Source organism: Pteronotus mesoamericanus, unplaced genomic scaffold, assembly GCF_021234165.1.
Source record: "Pteronotus mesoamericanus isolate MK-2021 breed Mesoamerican mustached bat unplaced genomic scaffold, CSHL_Meso_final contig_56, whole genome shotgun sequence".
Classification (NCBI taxonomy): domain Eukaryota; kingdom Metazoa; phylum Chordata; class Mammalia; order Chiroptera; family Mormoopidae; genus Pteronotus; species Pteronotus mesoamericanus.
In genome coordinates, this window is record NW_026555201.1 from 447,891 (window position 1) to 465,252 (window position 17,362).

At 47.6% G+C, this 17,362-nt stretch overlaps 2 protein-coding genes across 5 annotated transcripts; one reads left to right on the forward strand and one right to left on the reverse strand.

The window, feature by feature from the left end:
- Positions 1-443: 443 nt before the first annotated feature.
- Positions 444-2,520, forward strand: SPRYD4 (SPRY domain containing 4). The gene is made up of 2 exons (XM_054579918.1): positions 444-561; positions 909-2,520. The coding sequence occupies exons 1-2, from the start codon at positions 477-479 to the stop codon at positions 1,445-1,447; spliced, it is 624 nt and encodes a 207-aa protein (XP_054435893.1). The 5' UTR covers positions 444-476; the 3' UTR covers positions 1,448-2,520.
- Positions 2,485-16,449, reverse strand: GLS2 (glutaminase 2). 4 transcript variants are annotated; one of them, XM_054579916.1, is made up of 18 exons: positions 16,106-16,449; positions 11,280-11,379; positions 10,729-10,850; positions 9,806-9,935; positions 8,969-9,051; positions 8,727-8,890; positions 8,447-8,505; positions 7,132-7,164; positions 6,793-6,851; positions 6,003-6,069; positions 5,799-5,849; positions 5,418-5,594; positions 4,617-4,748; positions 4,406-4,498; positions 4,170-4,231; positions 3,622-3,698; positions 3,269-3,332; positions 2,485-3,143 (listed from the first exon to the last, which is right to left on the reverse strand). In XM_054579916.1, exons 1-18 carry the CDS (start codon positions 16,285-16,287, stop codon positions 2,987-2,989), a joined length of 1,812 nt encoding a protein of 603 aa, XP_054435891.1. In that variant the 5' UTR covers positions 16,288-16,449; the 3' UTR covers positions 2,485-2,986. The 4 variants fall into 4 exon arrangements, with proteins under 4 accessions (XP_054435891.1, XP_054435892.1, XP_054435890.1 ...); XM_054579917.1 differs by having other exon boundaries at positions 8,969-9,048; positions 16,106-16,447; XM_054579915.1 differs by having other exon boundaries at positions 16,088-16,106.
- Between the last annotated feature and the right edge of the window lie 913 nt (positions 16,450-17,362).

A 17,362-nucleotide genomic window follows, 5' to 3' on the forward strand; every position in this document is an offset into this window, starting at 1 on the left:
ATATTTATTAAAACAACTACCAATTACCCACTGGTTGCTACTTATCAAGTTGTATTCTAGGCTGTCCTCTCGTTTAATTTTTACTAAGGTTTGCCGGCTAGGTAGTTTTATTTTACAAATGTGAACACTAGGGCTCAGAGCAGTGATTTGTCTAAAGCCACATAGCAGCGCTGGGCTCGAATCCAACTGTTGTTTAATTCTAAAACCACTTTTAATCATGGTGCTACACCACCTCCCCAAACGTCCTCTTCAGTTAAAATGTGAGTAGAATTCCTCTCCAAGGAAAAACGGAACGAACTGTAACCACCTCCGGTGATTCACTAAAATGGCGGCTCCCTGTTGGGCGCTGGCTCTCGACGTCATCATACCGCGCGACCGCCTCTCGCGCACTACGTGCTGGCGGAGCTGGAGGGCAGGAGGCGGGGTCTCAGGCTGGGGGCGGAGTGGGGGCGTTCCCTGTTTTTCCAGGACGCAAGATGGCGCTGCCCTTTGCACGTTCGCTGTGCCTGTGCCGCTGGGGCGCCAAACGATTAGGGGTTGCTGCCGTAGAAGCTCGCAGAGGTAGGCTTAGGTTCTTTTACTCCCTTTTACCTCGAAGTGGTTTTCGTCTGCTATTCCCAGATCCCTCTTGAGTCACTTTCCCTTTCCCACTTGCGTTCATGTTGATTCCAAACCTATGACACTATCTGGTTTATTTAACACCCAGGGCTTAGCCCGTCCGAGCTTTTCGGCACCTTGGGCTGTCCGTCCTAAAGCGCCCCCACTCTCTTGCACGCGTGACATTCTGACTGTTCCCTGCTTCTTCGTGATCTCATCATGACCGCCTGCTTCAGATTGGAATATGTATATATCACTAGTTCTAGGGTTCGAGCCCCTGTCATCATCCAGTCTCTTTGCTCTTCCTGCAGGAGTCAGTTTCAAACTGGAAGAGAAAACCGCCCACAGCAGCCTGACACTCTTCAAAGATGGAACAGGTGTCAAATACGGCCTGGTGGGATTGGAGCCCACCAAATTGGCCCTGAATGTAGAGCGCTTCCGGGAGTGGGCAGTGGTGCTGGCAGACACAGCAGTCAGCAGTGGCAGGCACTACTGGGAGGTGACAGTGAAGCGCTCCCAGCAATTCCGGGTGGGAGTGGCAGATGTGGACATCTCTCGGGATAGCTGCATCGGTGCTGACGATCGTTCCTGGGTGTTCGCCTATGCCCAGCGCAGGTGGCATACCATGTTGGCCAACGAGAAAGCCCCTATTGAGGGCATCGGGCAGCCAGAGAAGGTGGGACTGCTGCTGGAGTATGAAGCCCAGAAGCTGAGTTTGGTGGACGTGAGCCGGATTGCTGTGGTCCACACGCTAAAGACAGATTTTAAGGGTCCAGTGGTGCCTGCGTTTGCCCTTTGGGATGGAGAATTGCTGACCCACACAGGGCTTGAGGTGCCTGCAGGCCTCTAGAACGTCCGTCACTGGAGTCCCTAATCACGCCCTTGGCCAGCCTCCTCCTGAAAGTGTCTGAAACCTTTTAACTTTGCCTCACGCGGCCTCTAGCTCCCACAATTTGGTGTTGCATCCTCCGTGCAATATCTTAGTCACTTTCCTCTCCTCTACCTATGGAAGCTAGGCTACTGCCAATTTTCCTAGGCTACCATGAATGTATTTTTTCTGATTTGCTTCCTTCAGTCCCTCTGCCTCCCTGTGCCCAGGCTTTCTCAGACTATATTCAGTCCTGGGGACTTAACTTGCAGCTTTGTTTGAATTTATTCATCACTAACACTTCTCTCTCCCTTTGCCCACGTGTAACTTCTGATCTTGGGGCTCTATGGAATCTCTCCACAGTAAGTCCATTCTACCTCTGGCCGGAGTGGTGCATCAATGACTTGGCCCTTTCTCTAAAGCACATCGAGTCTGGGCTCTGGGTCTCTCAGGAAATGTTTACTGGCTGTGTTAGAGTAAGAATAGAGCCCTCCTTCCCCAGTACCTCAAAGCTAGACTCTCAGTCCCACACAGCTGCAGCTGTCCGTGAGTCCATCCGCCTTAATCTGCACACCTCTGATACCTGGTCAATCCATTGTAATCATTGCTTATATGTGCTGCTGAAGTGAGCACTCACTGTAATCACTGGGCCAGTTACAACCATGATTAAGGTGAGACACTTGCGGAATACTGAAGGGATTAGTGCTGCAAACTTTATTCTTGAGAAGGTCTTCCTTCATTTCTGCTACAGTTGGAACTTCCAGAGGGAGAGAGACCTTGCACAATCCGTTTTTGGGCCCACTCAGACCCAAGCCCCCACTCTCCTACCCCCACCTTGGCAGCAGAATACACCTAAGCTAAAGCAGTATTAGGGCTTGAAGAAAACCCGGTGGGGTGAGTATGTATGTGAAATATGTATTTTTCTGCCTGACCCTGTGGTTCCATCGTACACCTTTATAATGGTGATGCACCTGAATGCCTCTAAGGGAGAAAGAGAAGGACTGGATTTAGCAAAAATAATCATTTGTGTAATTAAAGTTTATTTGAGCATAAAATACTTTCTCTGTCTATAAAACTTTTGTTTCCTGGCCAAGGGGGGCAGATTTCTCCAGACAACTAAAGCCTGGGGCATAGCCCTGTGGATATGTACATGTGCCTGGTGACTAGAGCCTCTTTACCACTGTCTGTCTCTCATGTGATGGTTTCTTCAGGAAGAGGAAGAGGGGACCTGGATGAAGACCTGGGAAGGTTTGGAGTGGGCCAGGCAATTAGGCTCTGCCTTGAAGAAGCCCACGGACTCCATGGATAGCTCTAATTAATGCAGGTATCCACCAAGGCACTTCTCTATGCTCTGTCTGTCAAGGGAACGGGGTATTTTGACCCTCACAAACAGCACTGGCCTGTCTTGGTCCCCACTGAAACAGTGCAGCTCTCCATAGCATGTGTGTGTGTGGTGGTTATAGGTTAAATGTGTGGCCAGTTCGTGCTTTTTCTTGAGCAGGGATTGGGTGTGCTCCATGCTCACACCATGCTCTCTAAGTTCTCTTTAGACAGAGCCTCAGCTGCTGTTTCAGCCTGAGTCTCAGATGGTGTGTAGGAGTCCTGGTAATCTTGAAGCAGTTTCACCACTTCCAGGTGGTTGAACTGCACAGCATCATCCAGGGGAATGTTGCCCCACCTGCGAGGAGCAGAGAAGACCCAGAGAGTGGCCCGCCCGGTTCTACACAGAACGGTGGCGGCGGGAGGGCAGTAGGGAAGAAACTGCTGCCCACCCCGAGCCCCTTTTAGGTTAATCCTACTCACCTGTCCTTGACAAAAGGATTCACTTTGCAAGCCTCAATCAGGAATTTAACAACTTCAATGTGTCCTAGGAATAGGGGCAGAAGGGAAATGAGAGGGTATAGCTCTTGAACCTTTTCATTTTAACATCGCTGCAGATCCTTGGCCGCTGGAGTTCTGAACCAAGAAGGGAGCGGAAGAGGTCTCTTCCCATTTTGCTCCCTGCAGCACCCAACAACAGCCTGCAAACTGGAGGGCATCTAGACAAAACAAGTGACTGCCCCTGGGACTTGGAGGGTGTACCCAATGAGGGGTACTCTTGGTGTTAAAGGAAGGGTCTTACGGTCTACTTCCCCTCTTATTTAACCTGCAGATACCTTCAGCTGCAGCGACATGCAGGGCTGTGCGGGAGTCATAGTCTTTCTGTTCCATGTCCATGGCTGACAAGGCAAACCTGAGGGTAGTGGAAAGCAGCTGGAGCAACCCAGATCAGCCTGGAGTCACTTAGGCCCTGTCTGAAGTGGGGTCACACTGGATAGGTTCCAGCGCTTAGGCCAAGATCTACAGACATTGCACAATTTGTGTTCTCTACCCTGATGAGACTTACTCCCACATCAGAGAGATGGTTCCAGAAACATCACTGCTTACCCGTGGTAGGTACCCAGTACGTATTTGCCAATGTTGGTAATCCATTTAAGGCTGGGTCCTTGCCTACCACTTTTGCTCTTAACACCCAGGTTAATCGTAACAGTGGCTACCATTAATTAAGGTCTTATCACACGGCACTGTTTTTTGAAAACTCATTTACATGCAGTATGTGTCCATTTTATCTGACTCTAAAGCTGAAGCACTTAACTATTTTGCTATGATGACTCCTTGTGAGATCTCTGACCATGAGTATCTTACTATTTGGTCACAGAAGTACCTTCGAAGAGCTGAGACATCTCCAGTATAGGCAGCAAATAACAGGTTCACCACAGTCTTGTTCTGGAAAATAGATCATACCCACTTGAGCTTAACTGTGACTTTAAACCTGCCCATGCCCAGCTCTGCCCTGTGACCCTCCTCCATGGATGCTTAGCCAAGGGTATTCCCTTGGCTAAGTGTTATGGAATGTTCTATTCTGAAATATTCTTAGAAACCACCTGGGGTTTTCCTTACCCTGACTTCTCCCCCTTCGCGCCGTGGGTCTAGCTTCCGAGCACAGTGCCTCAGGTTGTCATAGTTGTGGAAATTGAAGAGAGACACCAACTTCTAAAATTGTAAGCCAAAGAGATTATTTATTTACTCCTTGCACTTAGTACTGTAGGAGCTAAAAATTGCTTTAGCTACTCATTCAAGAATATTTAGTACTACATGTGAAGTAACTCACCTGGCAGAAATTGATACCCCTGTGACTGTTCCCCAGCTTGTCCAGTGGAGGTGACAGACACATCATTCCCATGACATTGGGTACCACCAGGAGGATGGCTCCTGACACAGCTGACTTGGCTGGCAGGCCCACCTTGGGGACAGAGTTGAAACTGAGGATGAGCTAGAGCCCCAAGCCTGGGTTAACAGTCTATCCCAAATGATGGCATGGGCAACGGCACACCTGTCTCCACCTTTTAGCTTGTTAATTAGCTTTTCTTATTCCTGTCCTCCCCTGCTTAAGTTCATGGCTTCAGTGAGGATATATTTATAGAGTATCTACTCTGTGACTAATGCTAGGACTAATGCTAGGACAGAGCCTCTCATTTAACTTATATCCCTACAGTAGGAGACAGACAGTAAATGGATAAACAAATAGACAAAAATAATTACAGCTTACGGTAACACAGAAGAAAAGATGTAGGGTGCTACGACAGAGAAGGAAGTGAGGGGGCCCACTTAAGACGGTGATCAAAAAAGCCTCTCTTTGGAAGTGACTCTAAACTGAAACCCACAGAAGGAGCACCAGCCATGTGAAGGGCAGCAGAAGAGTGGCTCAGAAGCTGCAACATCATGTGTTTGTGTGTTTGAGGGACTTGACGTGTTTGACAAACCCCTAAGGATTCTTGGCCTAATTGCCTGGCTGGAAGTTAGTGAATGAGAAGCAGGAATAAGCTTCTACCTCTCCACCTTTAGAGACTCAGTATCCTCTCTTCTGGGCCATGGGCTTGTGATAAATGGATGGGAGGGCGAGAACACTCACATGGAAGGCAAACTGGCCAGAGAAGTCATACATGCCGCAGGAGTGCATGAGGCTGAGGGTGTTGCGCACCGATTCCGCGCTCAGCACGCTCTCGCCTGTGATGGGGCAGATCCCGCCATTGGCCAGGGTGGCCGCCATGACACTGCCCGATTCGCAGGTTACCTCCACGGAGCACAGCTATGGAGACAAGGCAGAGGCGAGGGTGTGGTGTGGACCTGAACACTGTGCTCTTGAATGTAGAGCAACATTCTTGGCATCCTGATCTTTCAACAAGTTCCCCTGGTTGCTAGGGAAGAGCATCGCTTTGGGTCAGAGCAAGGAGCATAGTCTGTCCTGTTCCTTGGCCCTGAGGCCCTGAGCTGAATGGCAGTGTTTGCTCACCTGAAAGTAGAGATCAAGGGCAGACATCATGTCCACCCCCTTAGGAAAGCACTGCAAGGAAAAAGAGGGGAGAACGTTTTTTCTTCAGGCCGTCAGTCATCCCTGTCACACTGTCAGGATCTCAGCCAAAGTCCCCAACCCCAACTGCCCTTCCCCCAGCCACAGAATTCCCAGGGACTTTCTCTACCGGCCTCTCCCAGGTACCTTCTTTTCCTTTAGATAATAGCCGATGGCATAATTCCGATCCCCCGTCTCCTTCTCTGACTGGAATCTGAAGCAAACACCCAGTTTAGTACTTGATGTTTGAGGGGCGGGTGTGAGAAGAAGGGGAAAAAAAATACCTTCCCTGGGAGAGACATAACTAGATCGCACATGTTAAACTGAATCAGCCCATTTATAATTTCTTACAGTACTACTGGGAAACTTCTGAACACCAGCAAGCACTGGTCAGAACTTTATTATAAAGCATGAAAAACAAAACACTTCAAATTGTTTAGTCATCTAGGCTAGGAAAACTGGTGAGGATTTTGGTTTTGAGGGGCTTAGCAAGAAATCCTTACACCACCTCCCTCACTCACTACTAATAGAAACGGAGCAGCCCTGGCTGGTGTGGCTCGGTGGGCTGAGTGCCGGCCTGCGAACCAGAGGTTTGCTGGTTTGATTCCCAGTCAGGGCACATGTCTGGGTTGTGGGGCAGGTCCCCAGTTGGGCGTGCACAAGAGGCAACCCATCAATGTTTCTCTCCCTCTCTCTCTCCTTTCCTTCCCCTCTCTCTAAAAATAAATACGTAAATAGTAAAGAAATGGAGCAAATTCTTTTCCAAAGTAAACAAAGCCAATAAAGGGGCTCAGAGGAAGCTGAAAGGCCAAAGTTCCCCTGGGATTTCTTCCTCCGAAGATTCTCTCACCCGCCTTCTGTATCTCCCCCCACCCCCGCACCCCCGTCACACATACACCCACAATGCATTCAGCCAATCCTGCGGACAAGGCCTTACGTGGCATTGCTGAAACCCATGTATTCATTTCCAGCCATTTTGTTCAGATATTGCAACACCTAGAAGAGAGACAGGGGCATGGAAGGCACCAGGTGGGCGAGGACCCCTACTGGATACACATGAGGTTAACCCTCCAAACTCCCCAGTCCTTATCCCAGCAAGGACTTCAGGTAGCTTTCTCCTCTGAGGCCAGCAGATCCCCACACCTCTGGAAAGACGGCTTCTAGAATGGGCTGGTGCGCTATCAAAGTGGGGTTAGAGCCAGGCACTGGGGTGGCTGGAGAGCACAACTGTGCCAGGGAGAAAAGCAGCCAGGAGCTGAGTAGCAAGGAAACTTACAAAATCAAACTTCTCTGCTTTGTTACAATCCATCTGCAAAGAGAGACACAGAGAGAGAGAGAGAGAGAGATCTGTATTCCAAGCCTCCAAAGGGGACAGAAGAGGGTCAGAAGGACCCAGTGGAAGTGTTAAACTGGTTTTGCTACTGGGAATCTGTTACATTTTACAATGACTTTTTTCTTAAAAACAACTCACACTTCTCTGGTAGATTTTATTACCAAAGTAATGAATAGAAATAGCCTCCCCCCATCTATGAACCTCACTCATCCCCACTGCCATTCTCAACCCCAACCCTCCTCCCCGACTTCCACTTTCATTTTCCTGATTCCAATCCTGCCCTCAGGCCCCCACCCCTATTCTTGATCCCAAACCCCCACTCCTTACCCCCCTCCCCACGCTGGATCCTTACTCTATCCTTTCCCTGACTCCCATAGCCAAGACTAGAGTGACAGGAATGGGATGAAGGTGGGTGTTGCATATATTGTAATATTCAAGCATATCAATTATATTCGTAATTGAAGTAAAGCTAAAGATTTTAACTCGGAGTCAAGTCCGATAGGGTCTCCTTAGATGGGAATGGGATGAGGCAGGTCCCAGATACAGAACTGCAGGTAGAGCTGTCCCAGAGCAAGGCGGGGGGTGCTGAGCCTGGTGCCCCCACCCCCATTACTTCCTGCACCTGTCAGCTACAGTGTCAACACCACAGGGACTCTGACACCTAAGTCCCTGGGGGAAGCGTTTTTAACACCACCTTCCCCAGGAGGGGCTGTGATTGGCTCCAGAGTATCGCTGCCCACATTGCTCTCAGGTTCTTGCTCAAGCCCTGGGAGACCTACAGCTGACAGGCCAGCCTGACACCCTTGCTCAAGGCCAGCTCACAGTTCCAGGTGACGTGAGTAGCTGCCCTGGCCTGGCCATTCACCCTTCCTTCTGTGTGTCCTCACAGTTCCATGTGACGTGAGTAGCTGCCCTGGCCTGGCCATTCACCCTTCCTTCCGTGTTTCCTTCATCCAGAAGTGTCCAATCAGCGCCTAGTGGTGCTGTCCTCCCACCTGTGTCTGGCATTTGGCCCTCGGTCCTATGCAGGGGTCAGGGCCTGCTCACTTTTCTAAGGGCCGGGAAGCTTTGGGCTCTAGACTCGTGGGTGGGGGCAGGGTACAGTTCCTTTTACTAACATCCTCAACATAGTATGTGCCCTCACTGCCTCCTGGGGATCCTCAGAGGAATCAAGGCGCTACCGGTCTCCCAGGAGAGCTGGACAGATATGAGGCATCTAGGAACAAAGGGGTTTCGAGAAGGCTAGGGTGGCACTGACCTTGATCAAGGAGCTCACGACAATGGCGCCAGCATTGACCATGGGGTTATGGGGGATTCCTGGGGAAATACAAATCATCGAGTCTTATTAGCCACTGAGAAAAACCACATTTATAGGCCACCCACTCTACCAGCTAGAAGAGAAAGATTTCTTTGCTGGGAAGGATGGAATGACAGAGCTAATCAGGAAGGGCAGAGAAACAAACAAAAAAGCGTAGGGGTGAGCGGTGGGGTAGGAAGGGGGCATTTCTGGGTCTGGTGTGAGCTCTGGTAGCGCTCACCTTCCTCATTGAGTGAGAGCTTGTTGTAGCGCAGGCCACTGGGCTCCTTGCCCACAAACTTGTGCACATACTCAGTGCCTAGGGTGCTTACAGAGATGGCATAGGTGAGGGGCTTCACACAGGACTGCAGGCAGAAGGGGATCTTTGTGTGGCCCACGGAGTGCCTGGAGGTAGACAGCGGCCATGAGAGGCGGCCTATGTTCTGCACCTGTGCCCTCCCTCCCTCTCACCCAGCATCTCACCGCTGACCATCCACAGTGCACAGGGAGACGCCCCACAGGTCTGGATTTGACTTGGCCAGTTGAGGGATGTAGGATGCCACCTGCTTATGAATGGGTAGAGAAAAGAGGGACAGAATGGTGATATGGATGTGGAGAAGGGGAACAGAGCTGAGGTTCAAGGTCAGGAGAATCTTTCAGATAATAGCTAAAATTTGCCCTGGCCAGTGTTACTCCATGTATTGAGGGCCAGCCTGCGAACTCAAAGGTTGCAGGTTCAATTCCCAGTCAGGGCACATGCCTGGGTTGTGGGCCAGGTCCCCAGTTGGGGGTATGTGAGAGGCAACCAATCAATGTTTCTCTCTCTCTCTTTCTCCCTTCCTTCCCTTCTCTCTAAAAATAAATAAAAATAAAATCTTTAAAAAAAAAGCAAAATTATTTTTCCTGCAGGGCAATGGGATTCCCTCTTGTCTGTTGTTCCCAGAGTTACCCAAGTCTTAAGTCCTGGAAGACCTTATATTTCTATAGCCCCACTCCTATAGAGATGACAATGAAGCTCATGGACAGTAAAAAGAGAATTCTGGGGTCAGCTTCCTTTTTTGGTTCTTAGGCTCAAACACTGTATGAGTCTCTTTCAAAGTCCTACTGAGTCCTTATGCCAAATGTCCCTGTAAAAACCTCAGATTGCCTCACTGTTCTAGAAATCACATGTATAGAAATACATATAAAGCCCTTATCCCATTTTTAGAGGTTCTGTTTCTCATCCCTCATCCACTGGATTCCCAGCCCCAGGAAACCTCTGAGAAGCAGGGCATATCTGGCCCACAGTCCCTGCCACTCCCTTAGTCCCCTGGCCCTCACTTTGCCTCCAGTGAGCTCTTTGGCATCCTCAAAGATGCGATCCACATGTCCCGTGAACTCCTCAAAATCAGGAATGACGAACTTCTTTCGGAATGCCTGGGTCAGGAGCACAATGTTGCTGCTCACACACCTGGATTCCAGACATGAGTGGGTTAGGGAGCTGGAGAGATGCAGCTGTGACTCACTCTGGAGCCACAGAAATTGGGAATAAATAAGGTGTGAGGGGTCATCAGGTTGGGGACCAATAGTGGTGTGATCTTTGATGCATCACATTATTTTTCTGGGCCTTAAGTTTCTTTGCCTCTAAAATGAGGGGCTGGAATAATGTGGGAAGATATCCCAAGAAAAAGAAATACCTAAATAATATTTTTAAAATCCTAAATCTTTATATTTTAATTAAATATTTATATTTTAAAAACCCTAAATCATATAAACATATTTACATATGTTCCTGTATGTATGTAAATGCATAGGACATTATTCAAAAGATAGCCACTAAGCCCTGGCTGGGTAGCTCAGCTGGTTAGAGCATCATCCTGATATGCCAAGGTTGAAGGTTCAATCCCTGCTCAGGGCACATACAAGAAGCAACCAATGAATACATAAATGAGTGGAACAACAAATCAATGTTTCTCTCCCCCCCTCATAAAAACATAAAATTAAAAATAAAGATACTAATCTGCTAATATTATTTACATCTTGGAAATGGAACTGGGATTGGGGAGACAGGGAAGGGAGACCATGTGTTTCTACATTGTTGGAGTTCTTATAATGAGCATATGCATACTCATGTGTAACTCGTGTAACAAATAAATAATAAAACGAGGGGTTTAACTATCCAATCCTGAAGATTCCTCCCTGCTGTTACAATATATGTCCCAAAACAGTTGTGAGAGAAGTGTTCTCGTTTCTGAGGTCCTCACTTTTGGAAGAGATCTCGGTCTAAGAGGCCACCACTGCTGGACTCTCGAACCACACGGCGCATCTGGCTCATGCAGTCCCGGAGCCGGGGATCTGACGTCTGCAGTCCAGTGGCCTTCAGTGCCTTTGGGGTAAAGGAGAAGCTGGTAAGGTCAACTACAAGAACTGTAATTTATTCCTAATAATCTTCCCTGATGGATAACAATGAGCTCAATCCTAACTACTGCATTAGGTGTAACAATTGAGTTTGCTTACTAAGGAAGGAAGGGATGGGGCAGCTTCGAAGGCTACAGGGGGTTTCCTACCCTGTTTCATGAAGGCAGCTGGTTTCTGAACTCCTTGGGCCAAAGTCCCAAACCAAGAAGATGGGTTGAGTCAGAGGGTTTAACCTTCCCACCCTGGGACAGGAATGTCTCATCAGCTTAGGCATCTACTATTCTTCATCCTCAGGAAGCAACCCATTATTAGCTGCCCTGCATTTGTTCTACCCTCCTTACCCACTCTGAAGAGATCCCAAGGGATTAGGGTTCTGAGCAGGTAGAGAGGAACTTACAGTAGTGAACTTGTGGATAGGGATCCGTTCCTGTCCCTCAGCGATAGTGTAGAAGAGCAGATCGCCCAAGCGGGACAGCATGCCACTCTCTGATGAATCACTGTTTGGGGGCAGAGATGGGGAGGAAGGCAGGCACCTGAGAACCGCGACTTGCTCCTCCTCCTGGAACATGGGTGTCCTCACCCCAGGCCTCCTCACTGAGCTATCTGCTCTGTCCCTATAATTCCAGCTTTCACATCTGTCCTAAGAAGTCTTAAATTTTATTCACTAGCTTTCTTTTGTTCTTGACCTTAAGACCTTTATTTCTAGCTGCCTTCTAGACACTTCCATTCCTAGATGTCCCTCAGGTACCACAAACTCAACATGTCCACGTATGAGGTCATTTCACCTCCTTCCCTCTGCTCTTCTTGCATTTCCATCTCAGTTCATAGTATTACCATTTATCCAGGCGCCAACCATTTGGATAATTCCCATACTTTACATCAATATTTGGTTGCTAATGTTGGGTGAATCTACCACCATAATGTCTCAGATCTACCCTCTTCTATTCCCCTGTGCCGGCATGGTACGGTAGAAAGAACCAGAGCTTATCTCTTAATAGCTGTGTGATCTTAATATGGATAGTAAGGTTAGTTAATACTGCTGAACCGGCTTCCTCATCTATAAAATAGGGGTAGTAATGTCTGCTTTACATGGGTGATGTGGGACTTTATTAAAATAACATTCCATGAAAAGCTGCCTTTCACAGATGCCTGGTAAACCATGCTTCCGTATCATCAGCTGCTTATTGTCTGTTACCTAACGGCACTATACTCTCTTGACTTCCAACCCATCTTCCACAATGTGTCAGTTTTCTTTGTAAAACTCAAATACCATTTCTCTACTCAAAAACCTTTGACAGCTCCTTAGTGCCTACAAAATAAGTTCTTATTTCTTGGTATGACATTGAAGGCTTTTTAGAACCTGCTAACACTCCTTTCCGGTTGTTCACCGTGCCCCCACGCTCCAGTTAGGCCGGTGGCTCCCCAAATAGGCCAGGTACCGGCAGGCTTCTTGGCCTTTGCCTATGCTAAAACTTCTGCATGGAATAAGCTTTTTCTCCTCTACGTTGCACAGTCCTGCTTATCCTTCAGGGTCCAGATCCAGTGTTACTAACTGTGTAAAGTCTTCCCCAAATCTCCAGATTTCGCTATGCTGCTGGTATGACACAACACACCATCTTATTGACAGAAGAATCTCCCCTGTTCCACTGTTAGGTCTTTGTGTTTTATGTATTTTTGTCTTCCTGGTATTGAGCAAAGACCCTAGCACATACTGGGTCTTCAGTAAAGAGTTACCTAGTTACATTTGTAGGAAGTTCTGTGTTCCCCGAATTCTCTCTCTAGCTCGCTTATAACACTTAAAGTTCCAAGTACTGAAGACTTCTTAGTCTTCAAGAGTTCTACTAATATGCTAACAAGTTTGGAGGAATTATTTTATATCATTCCAAATATGACAGCTATTTGAGATTAAGACCCTTAAGAACACTCTGACCCACCAATTTGACTTCCAGGTATTTATCCTATGAGTATACTCACATGCCTACAAAGCAACATATTCATTGCATTGCTGGTGATGGTAAGACTGGAAACAACCTCAATGTGCATCAACGGGGAACTGGATAGGTAAACTATAGTATGTATACTAATATAATGGAATATTATGCAGCATCAAAAGAAATGAGGGTGTGCATAATATGAGGGTGATTTAATATGCTATAATATTAAGTAAAAGAAGCAACTGTAAAACATAGTTTTTAGTACGATACTGTTCATGTTTAAAAGGAAAAAGAATACACACACACATATATACACATTTACATACACACCATACACACACACACACACACATTTGTTTTTTCAGGCATGAAATATTTCTGGAAGACTGATTTATCTCTCCCTTAGGAGATGAAGCAGGTGCTGGGCAAGAGGAGTGGGAGGGAGGGATATTTCCTACTATATATCTTTCTGTAACTTTCAAATTTTCAACCATATGAATATGCATATATTATCTACTGAGTACGATATATATGAACATGAATATATTTACTGTTGAAACAATGTGTTAAAAAATAAAAAGCCTCTCAAGAAATTTGGCATAGACTGGGGATGTGGGTGTATGTATTTTGTTCAAGGAGGAACACCAAGAGGGGAGTAGTTTTCCTGTTTGTGAGGATCTCCAATTGTCATAATGAGCCTAGTGCCTATAGGGAAGTGAGGATTCATGTGGTGATAGAGGAAGGGAGGAAAAAGATATCTTAGGAATACCTCAAGGAGGAAGACACACAGGGACACTTTGAAGACAGGTCTTTCTGCCTGAAGCTGAATGAAGATAGGAGAAAAATGCCATCTCACTGAGTGTATCGCAAGCCTTAAAAAAACTGCACACCCTTTGACCCAGATATGGATTGATCTACAACATAGCATTGAGGGAAAAAAAGCAAAGTGAAGAACAATGTGTATAGTATGACATCGTTTATATAACAAAAGGGAAATATTATCAATATGTATTTGCTGATATATGCATAAAATATCTAGGAGGTTATACAAGATAATGACACATCTCTGAAGAGGAAAATTTCCTAGCAATTTAAAAAATAATTGAATAAGTATGCAAGAATATGTAGTAACTGAATTGAAGGTTTGTTAAATTATGATACTTCATACAATGGAATCTTAACATGGCAAAATGGCAGCCATTAAAATGACAATATCATATACACACATTCAATGATATTAAAAGCTGTTCATAAATGGAAAAAATAAGTTACCAAAGAATATGAATGCCATGATCCTATTTTTGTTAAATTTTATATATACATATATAACAAATATATGGATATATATCACAAAATCAACTGGTTACATCTAATATTGGGATATTTATTTTTTTCTGATGTTCTATTTATCTTGTTTTTCTTTTATAATAAAAATACAAAAAAGCTAAATATTAAAACAACAAACAGCCTTGGCTGGTGTGGCTCAGTGGATTGAGTGCCGGCCTGCGAACGAAAGGGTCACTGGCTCGATTCCCAGTCAGGGCACATGCCTGGGTTGCAGACCAGGTTCCTGGTTGGGGGGCATGTGAGATGCAACTGACAGATGTGTCTCTCATACATCAATGTTTCCCTCCTTCTTTTTCTCCTTCCCTTTCCCCCTCTCTAAAGATAAATAAATAAAATCTTAAAAAAAAAAGAAACCAGTAACTCAAAAAACAGGCACTTTCTCTTTGCAGCCCTCCTGCTCCACAACAAGAAACTCACCCCCTCATGGTGTCAAACTCCCAGAGCCCATCCCCCTCCAAGGGGCTCTCAACTCCTGTCCAAGGGAGCGTCAGTCCAAGGCCATGAGCAAGGAGTCCCTGGGAGCACTGGCAGCCATAAGCAGGAGGATCAATCTTCCTAAAAACACTCCCATCACCTGACTCCACTGGATAAGGAAAGGGGACAGAGGACCAGGGACACTTCTCACTCCCCATCCCACAGAAGGTGTGTGGGTGAGGAAGGTTAAGCCTTTGCTCTGTCCCACCAGCATTTCTCCCATGGCAATTCTTTGGGGGAAGTTGTGGGGGGCAGACCAAGAGAGAGAGGGTTTATTCTTTAAAGATTAAATATTCCATGTCTCCTTGAGAAGAGGCCGATGGAAAAGTACAGCATAAAAATTATCACTGATAAACAAATAATACCTATTGGTCTGTTACTTGTCAGGACAGGGATTCCAGAGGCTGATGGAAAAGTACAGCATAAAAATTACCATTGATAAACAAATAATACCTATTGGTCTGCTACCTGTCAGGACAGGGATTCCAGTGGTGGTGAGGTAGTGCTGTGTCTGTCTGGCTACTTTAATTATGGTGTGCATGTCTTTTTGAAAGTCATCAGTAGATGTCAACGACAAGGGAGATGGTCCATTTCCTGTTCCTGCTATAATAGATCAGGGGCTACCTGGAGAGTGTCTAGGTTGACTTCCAGGGGGGCAAAATTTCCTGCTCTGCTCCGTCTGCGTCTGGGAGAAAAGAGGCTCAGACACCAAGTGTTCTTAGGTAGTGTGGGTTAGAGGTGCAGCCTCTCAGGCAGAATAAGAGACCAAGGTAAGAGAAAAAGCCCGTTAGATCGGTAAGGTTGAGCAGCAGAAATAATGGATCTGATGGGAAATCTGAGTCTTATGAACCTCCCCCCCATTATAAAGATTTTCCTTATTCAACAACCAATCGGAAAAACACCTTTATTCACAGATTAGGGTTCCCTGATAACGCACACACTGAACTCTTAACGCAAACGACACATGCACGTACTTGCGTACCAATAATACAGGCGCATCAGATATTACACGCCGAGGACACGCTGAAACACAGACACAACACACTGACAGACCTCACACTGACAGACCCAAATACAGCAAGGCTCGAGGAGGGAGGCTGTTGCATATCCACGCATTCCCTAAGACATACACGAGGATCGGGGAGAAAGGGACGGTGAGGTTGGGTGGTGCACACACGGCCCTGCACTCAGACACGTGCACCGAGACACACTCCGCGCATTTACATTCCCAGTTAGGTACGCACCTTGGCCAGGCACCATCCCGAAGACCGGCCTGACCAAACGCCCGCCCGGGGCGACGGCATTTTACCGCCCGAGCGCGGCGGACCCAAAACCCCAAATTTAAAGGAAAACCCATCGCAGGCTCGTGAGCGAGGAGAGGAGAGGGAAGATGAGATGCGCTCCCGAGGAATGGGACTTGGGAGCTAGTGAGTGGGAGCCTGTTCCCTACCCGTCGCGCAAGCCTTACTGATCCAGGTGCTGCGGCTGGTGGCTGTGCTGCGTCTCCCTGCCCTGCGCCGCGGCCTCACTGAGGTGGTGCCGGACGCGCCCGCCAACGAAGGGGCTCCGGCTCAGGTGACCCCAGCCTCCCCGCCGGCAGTGACTGCCGGCCCTGCTCAGAGCATTCTGCAGAGCCCTCATGGAGCGCATCCCCTCTGCACGTCTCCCGTTCCGCCAGGGCGCCCAGGGCGTCTGAACCGCGGTTGGAAGGAGGGGCGGAGGAATCGGGGCGATGACAAATGGGGGGAGCTCTGTGATCGAGTGCGAAGCCGGGGAGGTGGAGGAGAGTTGGGGCCTGGTGGGTGGGATTGTAGCAGGAGGAGGAGCCTGTCCCTATAAAGCTCGGGCCACTGCCAAGTGCACCCAATACCAGCTGGGCAGAGGATGGGTCAGATGTCCCGGGTTAGGGAAGAAAACGGGCGGAGGACACTTTAGTGCCTGGTAAGAAGAGGTGGATGAATAATGCCGAGGTCCAATCGTTGAGGAAGCAAAAAAATTGGGGGAGCAGGGAAAAGAGGAGCCTACCCAATGAATGCAAGGAGGTGGGCCGTCCGCAGAAGCCTGCGGATTCTTGGGCGCTGCGACTGGCTCGCGTCGGCGGGCGGTGCGTGCAGACGCTGAGGGCGGGAAAAATGTGACTGGGGCGTTGCGAAGCCTGGCGAGCTCCGCGGGGAAGCGGCGCGATCAGAGGGATGGAATTCATAGAAACAGAGGAGATCGGTACCTTTCTTCGCTCCAATAAAAGTGAACCCTGTTCAAGAGGCCATTTAATAACCTTTAAAGGCTAGAATGGGGCCTTAATAACGTGCCTTATAGCGCAGGGTGGAGGCCAAATTCCTAGTCTCAGACACGCGGTATTGGTGAGTGAGGAGCCAAATCGCCAGAAAATATCCCGACCAGAAACAGCGTCCTAGACACTTTGAGGAGGTCCCGAGGCTGCAGAAAGGTCACCCTGTTGGTTGCTAGGATGCCTGGGTTCTCATCTCTACCAATTATTTGGTAGTTGTTTAGGAATTGGGTCTTCTTAACTCAGCCCTTAAACATTTTATAAACGGGTAAGTACTCCCAAAGTTTTAGTTAGTTTAATTTCTTGCCCATGTGTTCCTCATTGAACACTCAGTGTATTCAGGAATTTTATCATTTGCTGCTAGGAGAACATTCGCCTGCACCTTCACAAGGCCTAACACAGCTTCTTTATTTAGTAGGAACTCATGTAAATAAGAGC